This window comes from Crinia signifera, chromosome 3 (genome assembly GCF_055691185.1).
Source record: "Crinia signifera chromosome 3, ASM5569118v1, whole genome shotgun sequence".
Lineage (NCBI taxonomy): Eukaryota > Metazoa > Chordata > Amphibia > Anura > Myobatrachidae > Crinia > Crinia signifera.
Window position 1 is genome coordinate 219,835,536 of NC_139219.1, and position 14,937 is coordinate 219,850,472.

The following is a 14,937-nucleotide window of genomic DNA, read 5'->3' on the forward strand; positions in this document are numbered from 1 at the left end:
ACCCATTGCCATGGCTCTGTGTGGTGTGCGCTCAGCTCCTTGGCTGCTGAGGGGCTCAAACCAGATGGACATCTGAAATATGGCTCCTGCCCACAAAACTATCAAAGCTCACGGACAGGTAGCCATAGTTAGCAATTGGCTGCTAGACCACGAGCTCCAATTTTGCTCACTAGCCTGCGCGATATTTCAAATGTCTGTCGGCAATGGTATGAGCCATGCTGCTGCATAGAAACTGAGCACACCACACAGGGCCATGACGGTGAGCTCTCCCCTCCCCCTCATATGACACTTATATGGGAATTCTGTAAGGGGCACTAATATGGGAAATGTTTAAGGCATTACTGGGGAAACTATGTGAAAGGTATATTACTGGGGGTAATATATATAACGGACACTACCTGTGTGGCATAATGTGTAATGACAATTACATGTGTGGCCTAATGTGTAATAAGCATTACGGTGTGCGGCAATGTTAATGTGTATTAGGTGTGTGGCAATGTGTAATGGTCATTATGGTATGCAACAATATGTAATGGGCATTATGGTATGCGGCATAATGTTTAATGGGCACTACAGTGTGCGGCATAATGTGTAATAGGTACTGCAGTGTGTGACAAAGTCTAATTGCCATTACAGATTATGACAATGTGTAATGACCATTATGGTGTACATAATACTGGCGCAGTGTGTCTATGAGGCTCTTTCAGAACGCTATTCCTGGTCAGACCCGGTATTTTGATCCCTGGTCCTATTTTTTTCTCACTAAGCCTGTGTCACCCATTATACTCAGGGCGACCCGGGTTTAACCCTTCTTATAATTTGGGTTGAAATGCCGGGTTGGTTGACCCTGGTTATTCAGTATGGTTACTTCACATCACACCTCGGCCGTCAATAACCCGGGTTATAAATACGATCTGAAAGAGGTATGAGGAGCTCTACCTGACACAATGGGGGAAATTTACTAAAGGAAATTTGTAAAAAATAGGTGTATTTGTATCCAGAAATACACTTATTTTTGACATTTACTATCCCGAAAATACAGCCATTCGTATAGATAGCACATCAATACGAATACGAATTGCCGTATTTTCGGGATAGTAAATGTCAAAAATAAGTGTATTTCTGGATACAAATACACCTATTTTTTTTACAAATTTCCTTTAGTAAATTTCCCCCAATATGTGCATTTCGCTCTACTATGTGATGTGAATAACGGATACTATTGTGTCACCATTATGTGTCCACGCAGCTTTCCTACAAAGGTATATACTAAATATTTGGCGCCCGCCTACACCGCACACTGTTCCTATTTTGAGTATGGGGTTGGGGGCCCGAAGCATATTTTTGCACCTGGGCCCACATCTTGCTAGTTCCGCCACTGTACTAGGCCATCATCTTCAAATATGTTTGCAGTTTAGTTATAGCTATGTTGTGTGAACTTAGATTGAGGCTGTATTGTTTTAAATTGACCAAACATAGGGGGTTATTCTGATTGAGTCGGACGGATACATGTGGGACGGAAAGTGGGTTTTAGCCACTGCGCATACGTACCGTATGCAATGCACATGTGAAGTGACCGCACAACGCTCTCGGACAGGACCCAATTAAAAAGTCGTCTCTGATCATGGAAGAACAAAGTGGGTGTAATGTGGGCATTTTGATGGGAGAGGCTAGAACACAGGGTGAAACCGGGCGTATCCCGGGGTGTACATGGGGGTGTGTACCGATACTGCACGGATGTGCATCCGCTCCACTCGGTGAGCGGTCGGGACGATTCTGCCCCCAAACCATCAGTCCACCAAAAACTGCTCCATAGCACTCTTAGACCATCCGTAACTGGCACCACACCTAAAATACTGACACCTGCATGCAATACTAACCAATGCTGCACTCAATTTACTTAAATTAATCAACTGAGTAACAGCAAGCCACACACATGCCAGCTACACATTGGAAGGTTCAGTTTCCACACTTGCCACCATTCCAAGGTAAGATTGTTTGCATTGTTTGGGAGCCCAAATACACATGCTGTAATATGTGGAATTAGGTCCCTTGCAGTGGCGTAACTAGCTTTTTTGCGCCCCCCCCGCCGCATATTTTTTTACCGCCCTCCCACTCCCCCTCCCCTCGGCACCCCCAATGCCCATACCTGCCCAGCCGTATCTCCGGTCACAGTCCCGTCTCTCCCGGCGCGCCGGCTCCTGCTGCTATAATGAAAAGGGACTCTTAGAAAATGGCTGCCCCCATACTGCAGACAGAAAACTGTCTGCAGTATGGCGGCAGCCATTTTCTAAGTGTCCGTTTTCATTATAGAAGCAGGAGCCAGTGCTGGGAGAGACGGGACTGTGCAGGTACGCAGGCAGGTACCAGCAGACAGCGGCGGGTAACTATAGCCCCGCAGACCCCCGGTGCCCAAACTTTCTCTTCGCCTCCCTGTCACTGCGGGGGCTGCGGAGCTATATGCCACTGGTCCCTTGTAAACATCTACACCCTTAATCCAAGTGTGCCTGTCATGTTAGGACAACACTACACAAAATCACAGCAGTCGACATGTGTCAATGCTCCAAAACATACACTTCACACCATTAAATGACACACCTCTACCAGGTTTAACAACACCACTGATGTGTTTCTAAGCCTCTTTTCCTTTCAATGGTTTGGAAACAGTTGACTTTACTCTGTCCTGCTCATGTACACATTATGGGACACAACTATCGATGCTTACACATTGTTAACTGGGAGAGTGATAATAAACCACCCAATCTGCTCCTAACTGTCTTTTTCAAACTCTGCCTGTAACATGCCAGGTAGGACTTGATTGTCCCCACATACTGTATCTCTGGTTAAGGCTTCCTACATCTGCCCACCACTCTGTAACCTGGAATTTGGGAGCTGTTTGGATTTTTTTTTTCCACTCCCCATTTTTACTCTTTTGGAGGAAACAGACATCTGGCCCTCTACCACTCACTGTCATCCATCCACAGAAAACATTTCACATCAAACTCAACTACTTAATTTTTTTTTTTTGGGCTGTTATGTTTCACAGCAGACAAATTAAATAATGTTTTTGAAAATAATATACAAAATAAAAATAAAACCAGACAGGGCAAAATATGCCATCAACTGAAACATCTGGGGCACAACAGCTGCGTGCTGAAATGAAAGTCCACCCCAGCATAGGATCTGCATCATCAAAGAATTATGCTAGGCAGGATATAGGACATCAAACCAAATTGTGAACTTGGAATTTTGGTACCCTTTGCATGGAAATCGAAAGAGTTTGCCATCCGCTACAAAGGACAAGATTTGGAACAAAGGGCCTTATTCTAGTTAGCTTTTTCTGACAAAATCCTTCTTAGATGGACAAAACCACGTGCACTGCAGGGGGCAGATGTAAAATGTGCAGAGATAATTGGATTTGGGTGAGTTATTTTGTTTCTGTGCAGGGTAAATACTGGCTGCTTTATTTTTACACTGCAATATAGATCTCAGTTTGAAGTAAAACCCCACCCAAATATAATTCTCTCTGCACAAGTTACATCTGCCCCACCTGCAGTGCACATGGTTTTGTCCATCTAAGAAGGATTTTCTCAGAAAGAGTGAACTAGAATAACCCCCAAAAACACAGACAAAGTCAATAAGGTGGCACAACATAATTTTTTGCTGCCTTTTTGGGCCTTTCATGGTGGTGGGGACTTGGGTGTGGCTGGTCTGCACCCTCGTTGGCCCGTGGGGTTTGGGGGCTCAGCTGCTGAGGAAGGGGGTGGTGGGTCACTTCTGGCAGCACAGGGTGGGGCAGCTGGATTATTTGCTGCTTGGGCCGCAACAAGTGCCCTGCTGCAATCTCTGCCAGAATGTCATTCGAAGTGTGTGACGAAGTGAATAAAGTGGCACATTAGGGACACAATAATGAGGGTTAAATTGTAGTTTAATTAAGGGAGATATATGAATAAATACAAAGCGATAAAAACATCAAACACTTAGGATAATTGGCTTATTGCTTCAGGATAACTTCAGTGCAAATAATTGCAGTGCCATATAAGTGCAGCAGAGACTGCCGGGTCGGACGTGCACTTCCTCTTACACTTGGAGAAACACGGTCAGTCTCCGAGCGAAAAGGATGACATCCGTCCGAACGCAGTAGCATACGTTCATGTGCACGCCACTCCCCTTTTTCATGTTTATCCGACCGACCGTGTGCGGATGTTTTGTGGGCGTACTCACGCTAACCGAATGAGTATGGACGTACACGTCTGCACACGCGCCTGTCCGATTCAACCAGAATAAGGCCCATAGTCCTGATCAGACTGTGAACCACCATATATAGCAGATTTAGTCATTTGAATTTTAGGCCATAGCTATTAATATACAATGACTCACTGATGAGTCTAGCTCCTCCTCTACTTGTATAATGACCAGTGGCGGATTCAGGGGGGGGGCACCCGGGCACGTGCCCCCCTGTCTCTCATTTTGTAGATGAGGACCAGAGCTTTCCAACGAGCCCAGCCCCATATCTCTAGCCCCCCGGGAACTGGAGATATCGCCTGGCAAAGCTGTAACATTTTTTCCCCATAGGATAATATGGGACCCGTCAATTCCGACCCCCACCCGGTTCTGACGGCTGCCAGTTCCCCCCCCCCTGGCATCACAGGAGCTTGTGGTTGATGTCATTCAATTCCAAATCGCTGTGCCTTCAATATGATACCAGGATGGTCCATATCGGTCAATTGGTTCCAGAGATATAGCGTGTAAATCGATTTTTTTATTTTTGAAATGTAATTTCATGGCTGTTCATGTTCTTTGGGGGCAGATTACTCTGGAACCAAACGTTCCAGTTTCACTGGACCAAAATCATTCAAAGCCCACTCAAAAGTTCTTCAATATGATACTTGTCTCATGTAAATGGGTCAGTTAGTTCCGAAGATATAGCCGGTTAAATTAGATAACTGGTTAAAGGGGGGAGGGGTGGTTTTCTCTCCCCCTCACACCAGAAAATGCAGGGACTAGGCTGGTGTAAAAGGGGCCAACCTGGGAATGCATTTTCTGGTGTGAAATGGGTATTATTTCAAATAGCTGGGACCTGCAGTGCTCGGAATACAGCCAGGCTCTGCCACTGTCAGTGGCTATCACTTCTGCCTGGCGGCGGCTGTCCCCCATTTACCACGAGCATGTATTCCCCATTGGTAATGAGCATGTAATCCCACATGGCAACGAGCATGGAACCTCTGGCAATGAGCATGGAACCCTTGGCAATGAGCATGTAGATAAGCAGCACTTACTGTATGTAGCATAATTTTTAATAGGCATTATGGTGTTTGGCATAATACATAATGGACATCAAGCTGTGTAACTTAACGTGCAATGGACATTATGGTGTAAATGTTTAATGCGCGCCTTTGGTGGACAATGTCCCTGTTTATGAAGTGTATTGTGAATTTTGTCTTAATCTGTGTGGCATTATGTGAATTCTGGCTCAATCCGTGTGGCATTATGTGAATTTTGTCTCAATCCGTGTGGCATTATGTGAATTTTGGCTCAATACGTGTGGCATTATTTGAATTTTGTCTCAATCCATGTGGCATTATGTGAATTTTGGCTCAATCCATATGGCATCTTATGAATTTGGCTCAATCTGTGTGGCATTATGTGAATTTTGGCTCAATCCATTTGGCATTATGTGAATTTTGGCTCAATCCATTTGGCATTTTGTGAATTTTGGCTCAATCCGTGTGTTATTATGTAAATTTTGGCTCAATCCGTGTGGCATTATGTGAATTTTGGCTCATTCCATTTGGCATCATGTGTAAGGGGCAAGTATAATGGGGTCTAGTATTTTGTAGCATAATGTGTAGAAGTTGTATATGGTGTTGTACACTACACTCAAGGACATGCCCCCTGTTGAGTGGCCACACCCCCTTTTCCAGAGCGCGCCTTCGGTGCGCGCACAACTACATCCTTCACTTTTGTTGCCATGGTGGGCCTATTTTTAATCCCATTGCCACCCTCTCTCTGCCGTTCTCTTAGCATGTACACTGGCACCACTAACACTGGCCCTCCCCCACCTAAACCCTCTTTTATCATGGTGCCCCCCCTGTCATTTTATCCTGGATCCGCCCCTGATAATGACCACAGTCAATTGCCTTGCCCTTGACACCACCATATGCATACATGGATCCCAGCTGTTTGGTCTTCCCATCCAAACCACTGTCACAAATTCCGAAAAGTTATTGATTGGATGGAGCTGCTGTCTTACTGACCAACAACGTGATATTTGCTTATAGAACATTAAACACCAACTGTCAACATAATTATTTTAGTAATTCAGTTTAGACAAAATAATAATTATTAGAAAATAAACAAATAAATATATAAACAATACTATAGTCAATATACCAGGATTGGTTCTAAATCCCGGCAGTCGTAATCCTGGCGTTCAAAATCCCGACGCCGGAATCCCAACGGCCGAAATCCCGACAAGGGGGGGACGTGGATTGCCCCCCTTGCGGGCTCGCTGCACTCGCCAAGCTCGGCACACTAATTTATTCTCCCTCTATCGGTGTCGTGGACACCCACAGAGGGAGAAAGTGTAGGGATTTCGGCGGTCGGATTCCAGTATCGGGATTTTGAACGCCGGGATTCTGACCGCCGGGATTGTAACGGTATCCCAATATACCATATTGGGCACAATGGCTATATGTCACAACATACTCCATAGCTTCTCCAGCACCTGATCTCCATGGGTCACACACTTTGAGGCTGAACATCCAGCTGAAAGCAACACCCATGCGATGACCATGACAGAGCAACTCCCCTTCCTAATAATAACATGCCTGCATTCCTCCTCTCCCCATAGGATCTTTATTTTCAGCCTATCCCACTATGATACTGCCAATTATGTTACCTCACACATTTACTTTTCTCCTTGTCTTGTTGTATTGGGGATATGACATGCTGCAATTAGCGATGCTTTGATATTTAAGAATCCCCTTTATACATAAATCTGAATCATCTAGAAATAATGGGAAATGAATGATGTAGGTAAAATGTAATTATTGTCATCTGTCTTTAACTAATGCAATATGAGATGCCTTTAAAATTGTACTAAAATATCATAATCTGTACTACTCCCCCCTCCCCTTATTTTATCACCATCCCATCATTTTTATAATCCCATTAACCACCTCTTCCTGTAATATTACAAGCAAAAAAACCCCAATAAAGTGTGTATTTAATAGGAAATAAAGACTATGCACATTTCTGTTTAATTACATCTGTCTTTAATCTATGGGTATAATAGTCAAGTACATTTTATGTAACAATTCTGACAAATCAGCAGTTCTATCTGTATTGTTTACCAAAACCAAAATGGTATAAAATAATTACCCCAATCATCATATCCATGTGTGAGCTCGTGTCCAATGATGGTCCCTATTCCTCCATAGTTTAAAGACCTGTAAAAACATAAGTATTTTACATAAAGCAAGGACATACAGCACCACATGCTCACATATTGCTACATATATTACACATATTCACATATTGCTACACAACAGTGTCTACCTTATGTCTTTGAAAAATAGCCAATGAAGGCCACCAAGTCATTCCCCATGTATATGTCAGGATAAGCCAATTACAACCAGTTACACGAGACTAAGGGGTATATTCAATCCCTGCTGCTATTTCTGACGGGGGAAATAGTGGCGGGTGCCTACTCAATGTTGTCTTTCCTGACAGCATTGAAGAGGCAGATCAACAGAACGGGCCCGACCTTAAAAGCAGTCGGGCCTATTTTGCAGTCCATGGATTGTCATGATCACGGCAGTATCTTGACAATCCACGGCCGTTTACGTGGACACGCCCCCTTTTCGCTGATCGGCAGGAGGGACATTGAATCCCTCCTGTTGATATGCAGGCGACAAAATGAAAATGGGCCAGGGTCACGGTTCTGGGAGGTACTGACAGTTGTGACCCAGGATTGAATGCCCCCTTATATGTTGTGGAACATCCCTCTCATAAACTGATGAGCAGGGTGTAAAAATATCATGATTGTATTTCTCATATAGTTAATAATAATAACTAAAAGGTAAAGATTGAGCCCTAATTTCACCTTTTGTGCATAACACATCCTTAGGAAGGGGGTGTGGCATAGGGTTCACTAGGTCAAATTTATAAATTCCCCCATTCGTTCTAACATCAGTGAAATATATATATATGTGTGTGTGTGTGTGTTTATGTATGTCCAACTCTCCCTTTATAACGGACGCTAACCCGGTTGACTTCACGATATATGCAACATAATCTCCTACATTTTTGTGGCTCCTAGGATAAATTAGTGTTACTATATATGCCACTGTCAGAGTGTTTATATAACCTAGGAGAACCGCACATGTTGGAGATTTTTTATACACACATAGTGGAGAGAGATAAAGCTTTAGCCAATCAGATTCTAACTGCCATGTTACAGGCTATGGGGCAGATGTGTTAAGCCTGGCGAAGAGATAAACTGGATACCAAGTGGAAGGAGATAACACACCAGCCAATCAACTCAACTTTCATATTTCATACACAGCTGATTGGCTGTGTCTGAAATATGACTTTATGTCCAGTTTATCTCTTCGCCAGGCTTAATACATCTGCCCTTATATTTGAAATATGAAAGTAACTGATTAGTTGGTAGATTATCTCTATCCATTTTTTCTCTCCATTCCACTATTCCGATCATAAAGTTTAGGATAGCTTAAGACTTACTGGGGAAAATCTGGATCATAGAGTGTGGGTTGCAGGATCCCAGCAGGAAACACTGTGGATGAAAGAGTGTTAGAATCATTACTATGATTGTAATATAAATAATTCTGTATTAAAAATGCAAGGGCTGTTGCTGTGTGGGCATCATTCAGAAAATGGCCAAATAAATAATTGCTGCTTTGTCATTGGATGTAGCAGTGATGGCTAAAAATGCTAATGCCATAGGAGATGTCTGTAGGAAAAGGCACCTCCTGCCATCATATGCATTCCAAGTGCTGCATATAAACACACAGCATTGGATCCCTATAAACCTACCAGACAATGCCTATTTCTCAAGCAACACAACAGAACAATAGAGATGGGAGCTTGTGTGCAGACTGGGTTCCAGGCTGGCTGGTCCTCTCTTCTCTGTGGTGCAGTAGACTCTGGCATTGTGCCAGGGTTTACTGCACATACGCAGGTCTCCGGGAACATGGCACCTACCATGTTCTTTGGGACTAATCTCTACTTTGCATGCAAGAATTACCAGGAAAATGGCCACTGTGACAATATGCAGGTGACTTCAGTTGCAGTGCCAACGTGGGACCACAGAGAGGTAAGTAATTATACTTGTGTATTGGGTGTTGCAACAGTTGCATATGAAATCAATTTTGGCTTTCTATGAATGTATTTTGCCTCTACAAATTGGGGAACAATTTAGTCCAACTCTGCATCACCCCCAAACTGTATATGCTCAGAAAAAGCCAGCAGAGGGTGTATTTTTCTACTCACCCATTTGGTTCTTGTTAGGCAGATAGTAGGCATTCAGTGCCTGAGGAGGAAGCAGCCACCTGAAAATAATTTTAAGTTTAACTTGGTACATTAAATTGTTTCATTGAAAATTAGGGTTTTTTTGGACATCAAGAGCCTATTAAATGCTGAAAATGTACAGACTGAGAAACATACAATCCCAAAACAGCTACTGTAGCAGGTACCCCCTCAGACATAATATATGACGGCCTGTAGACCTTACTGGAAGCAGATAATATTTGTAACTTTATCCAGAGGTGCTTGCAGAGAGGAGGGATCTGACTGGGCTCCTTCTTCTCTGGTGGTGCAGTAAACTCTGCCATTGCACCCAGTATAGATACCCCAGTGCCCTTATCCTACAGCATCTTTATATGTAGCCAGTACATTTTGCAGTGCTTTAATAAATCACACCTTAGAAATTATTCTAGCCAATTTGGTAATAGTGGGGAAGATGTATTAAGCCTTAACAAGAGATAAATGCAAGGGTGATAAAGAGAGATAAACGTCCAGCCAATCACCTGCTAACTGCCATGTTACAGGGGATTCAGTATTGAATCCCGGCGGTCGGGATCCCGGCGTTCAGAATCCCGACGCCGGAATCCCGACAGCCGAAATGCCGACAAGGGGGGGACGTGGATCGCCCCCCCTTGCGGGCTCGCTGCGCTCGCCACGCAGCGGGCTCGGCACACTAATTTATTCTCCCTCCAGGGGTGTTGTGGACACCCCAGGAGGGAGAAAGTGTCGGCATTTCGGCGGTCGGGATTCCGGCGTCGGGATTCTGAACGCCGGGATCCCGACCGCCGGGATCTTAACTGCATCCCGTTACAGGCTGTGTTTGAAAAAAGTCAGTAAGTAGCTGATTGGCTGGACGTTTATCTCTCCTTATCACACTTGAATTTATCTCTTGTTAAGGCTTAATACATCTGCCCCTATGTTACTTAATTTGCCACACAGTATAATGCGTGGCCAAACAGATGTACTGTAGTTTGATCCAAAAAGCTGGATTAGACTTGTCAACTCTCCCTGAATGTCAGGGAGACTCCCTGAAATATTACCAATCTCCCTAGCTCCCTGAGTTTAGTAATCTCCCTGATTGCACCTTACCCCTATTATGTAGCTGTTATAATAGAAACCAAAGATCTTAACATTCAAATTGGATCATCAATGTAATTTCCCTGCATTTTTGAATCCTGTCACATTCTATGGCTTATGTAGGGGCAGGTTAGGGAGAAAATATTTAGTAGTAGTAGTTTGTTTATTTATAAGGTGCCACAAAGTGTCCACAGCACCGTGCATAGCAAACAAAAAAACAAATTACAAGGTAACGTACAGGGTGAGTTGATAAAATACAGCATAAATAGAATTATAGCTAGTAGAACTAAAATCAGCATCAGTTCTGAAGTAGGTGTAAAAATTATCGAGGAGACTGAAGATGAAGTAGAGGAAGGGAAGAACAGGGCAGGAGCGCTGGTGAGGTAAAGAGGTAGGGTGAGTACGTGAGGAAGGAGGGCCCTACTCATAAGAGTTAACAGACTAAAAGGAAGTGGGTGGACGAACGAAAAACAATAGGATAAGTAGGAATGAATGGGAACGGAGGGAGGGGTAGGGTAGGCAGAATAGGAGGGGCGAAAGAGGTTAGGAGGAGGAGGGATAGGCTAGCCAGAAGAAGTGGGTTTTGAGGGAGCTCTTATTTACAGAGTTGTGTTGGGATTCTGGCCATTGGAATCCAGCTGTTGGTCTCCTGATTGCCAGGATCCTGACTGCCCAAATATCCTGCCCAACATGGCCAATGTATGCACCCAACTATGTAACTGCTTTGGGACTTGTTTCCATTTCTATGTAAGCCAGTTTTATGACACATCTAGAGAGTCTAAGAGATTTCCAGCGGTGCCTCTGATAGGTGTAAATATTACTTCCCCATAAACTAGTAAGAGGAAAGCAATTCAGACAAGAAGGGAAATGTGTTTAAGTTTTGCTTCTCAATTCGCCATCTGTGGATGGTAAAATGGATAGAAATGTAACTCACTGGGGGAGAGGGGCAGTCAGGGATGTGCGGTGGGGTAAATGGCTGAGGAGTCCCTGGCAAGTACCAGAGCCAGATTTGCACACAATATATGAAACCAGGGGTACATGATGGCATTATACACATGTGCAGCAGTATATATTCCTGGAGATTTACTAAGTTTTAATAAAGTTAGCCAGGTGAGGCACTGCCTCACCTGCCATAGACTTTTTACTCAAGAGTTTTGACTATAAAAATGATTAGAATAATAAAATTAGATTTTTTCTTATATATTCTTTGTATTTTTGACATACTTTATAAATGCAAAACTCTGGCATATACATTAGTATGACAGGAAAGGCTGTGCCTCACCTGCCTCACCCCACCGCATGCCACTGGGGCAGGGGAGTTCACTCCATCCCCTTGTTTCCAGTGTCAGCCCTGGGAGGAGGAGGCACTGGTAACGCATGCCTATTGTGAAGAACACTGATCTGATATGGCTTTCTGCTCTCTACTTCCCTGGATCAGGGAGGGGTTTTATATCAGTTGATGTTGTCAGACAGGCAACATCCATGGCTACAAAACATTGATATTATGCAATATACAGTACACTATGGGTATAATTTCTTGTAGCCAGATTCTGTTCTACATAAAAAGAGCCCTAATACTTTTTTTTACCTGTGTCTCAGACTGAGACATTGCACAATTTAGTGCATGAATGTTTTGTCCCTGCCTTCGCTAATGCACACACCTTAGTTTAAATGAGCACATACTATATGAATGTTTTGTCCCTGCCTTCGCTAATGCACACACCTTAGTTTAAATGAACACATACTATAGTAGCTACTTAAGAGGCAATGTTTATACATACGCTGATTTATCCACCTCTTGACGGATCTTCTTCACTGACTGTTTGATGCTGTATCTAATGCTGTTCAGAATATTCTTGAAATACGTCTTTTCATGAACCTCAAACTATGAGGAAAAATACAAAGTGCTAGGCATTGGAACAGAGAAAGGGGAGATACTCATGGAAAAAGCAGGGACAATAAGGGACAAGGGACACTAAGCTTATTAGATCAGAGAGAGATGAAACAGAAGAAATTTAAGAAATTAAACAATCTGTCAACATAATTATGCACAGATGGGCTGTAAACTCCACATTGTGCGGCCTCTGACCTTATTGTTCCATCACTTATAGATAAGAAATATTTTAAACATTTAGAATATTGTATATAAATGTAATTTATGTACTGCCATTTATATCACTGTGTTTACTGACAATTTTATAGGGCATTGGTCACTGGTCTTGTGTACAGTGATTCATATGGTCACATTTATGTTCTGATTAACAAACATTTGTCACTAATTAATGTAATATTAACAAAATGTTTGAGTTCAGATAAACAGAACAAAACTTGAATCTAATGACTGTATACATAGATTGTTAATGCACAGTATGTACATAATGCCTAGTAGTGGTTTTGAACTCTAACCAAAGTATACAAACTGTTAAAACATAAATCACTCTTCAAGCTAAAATTACTAACTTAAGGAGAAAGGGAAGTTTCAAAATCATAAAATTGTGCTTTATATGAATGTCTAATGCCAACATGCATTCACTCAAAGGTGAGTGAAACGTGCATGTTGCCTTCAGACAATGGGCCTGATTCAGACCTGCTTGCTGGGCTGCGAGTGTTCCTAGCCAGTGAGCAGGTAAATGCTGCCACACCGAGTACCCACCCCCGCCCCTGTGCACATCTGCGAACAAAGACGAGCACACAGGGGGAAAATCATTCACAATCAAATGATTTTTCCCTGCTGGCACAACGTTGGCACGCCCCCACAGAATGCCAATCACCCTGCGAAGGCTAGCCTTTGCTCACTGCCTTCAGTTTGATGGCTCACGCATGCTCACGTCATACTGTGCACGTGTGCAGGCATTTGATAATCTCTTGGGCTCCAATTCGCAGCAAGGCCAGCAAGTCTGAATCAGGCCCAATGAGTTTGTCTAAAGTGAAGAACACTACTTTTGCGTTTCTTTATATTATATCACTCTAAACCTCAAGAAATATTGGTCAGTTCTATAATAACAATTACATTTGTATTATTGTTTTATTTCACATTGTGGTGGGTGACACCATGGATAGCAACTGGGAAATCAAAATAAGCAACGGTAGACACAGGGGATGCTGTCCAATGCAATATTGATACCGACTGTGATACCATGAAGGTTACATTTAAAAGGTTATGCTATGTTGTTGCTCTTCTTTTGTTGTTGCTCTTCTTTTGTTGTTGCTCTTATAGTGAACATTAATTTAAATCTTGTGAGACAGATTACTCAAATCTCATGTTATACCAGCGTGCACTACTCTCCTACCATAACCCAGAGAACACTATTCTCCTGTTATGATCAGGATTACTCTCCTATTGTGTTCAGTAGAACACTACCTCTCTCCATTTTGTGCCCAGCAGTACAGTACACTACTCTCCTCTCATGAACAGGATTACTCTCCTATTGTGTTCAGTAGAACACTACCTCTCTCCTATTGTGCCCAGGAGTACAGTACACTACTCTCTTGTAGTGCCCAGAACTACACTTTTTTATGTACAGTATGTGTGTACAGTATGTGTATGTACATAACAAGGGCCGGATCCGAATATGCGGCCAGGACCGTGCGTGCGAAACCCCGCCTTCCATACGGATCGCCAACTCCGTCCGTACGCGGTAAGAAGCTGGCCGAACGGACCGCACGTGTATTTTTCACGGAATACGCCTCCTCCATCTCAGGGAACCTCCCCCATCATTCGATGGTCGCAGACCATCGAATGCAGGACCGAGTGCTCCACCAGCTCCCGCAACCTCAGACCACACGGACATTTTTCCGTGCAAAAGCAGGGATCTGGGCGGGCAGCTGACATCCGGCGATGTCATATGTCCGCCCCCTACACGTGCGTCACGGCCGCATTACCATACGTACGCCCAGCATTTGCATGGGAACGCCCATGAAACGCGGGGCGTATGCATATGGTAATGAGCCCAAATAGCCCTTCACGCCCCTCTCCACCCCCTGTTCGGAGTGTTCACATTTCATGCGGAATTTGGCCGTACGCCCCGCTCGCACATGCGCAGAGACGCCTCTGCACATGCGCAGACACAAAACATCGGCGGCACGAACGCACGCGGATATTACCGCACCGACCAGAATAAGGGCCAAAGATATGTTTGGATCTTTTGTGTGATCCCCTGTTTGATTTTATACGCCCTATATATTGTGATATGCTACTGTTTTTTTTATCATGTAGTAATATCAAAATAAATGGTAAAAAAACATACACTACTCTCCTGTGGTGCCCAGGAGTACGCTACACTCCTGCGGTGCTCAAAAGAGTGCTACGCT

General features: G+C 43.6%; 1 protein-coding gene across 1 annotated transcript in view; it reads right to left on the reverse strand.

Annotated features, from left to right (window-relative positions):
• ECEL1 (endothelin converting enzyme like 1) overlaps positions 1-14,937 on the reverse strand; it is a 134,115-nt gene that overhangs the window by 29,677 nt on the left and 89,501 nt on the right. The window contains exons 10-13 of the mRNA XM_083177476.1: positions 12,408-12,511; positions 9,517-9,575; positions 8,749-8,800; positions 7,384-7,451 (exon numbers count right to left, since the gene is read on the reverse strand). Of these exons, the coding sequence (XP_083033602.1) occupies positions 7,384-7,451; positions 8,749-8,800; positions 9,517-9,575; positions 12,408-12,511 (283 nt within the window). The remainder of the gene's footprint in view (positions 1-7,383; positions 7,452-8,748; positions 8,801-9,516; positions 9,576-12,407; positions 12,512-14,937) is intronic.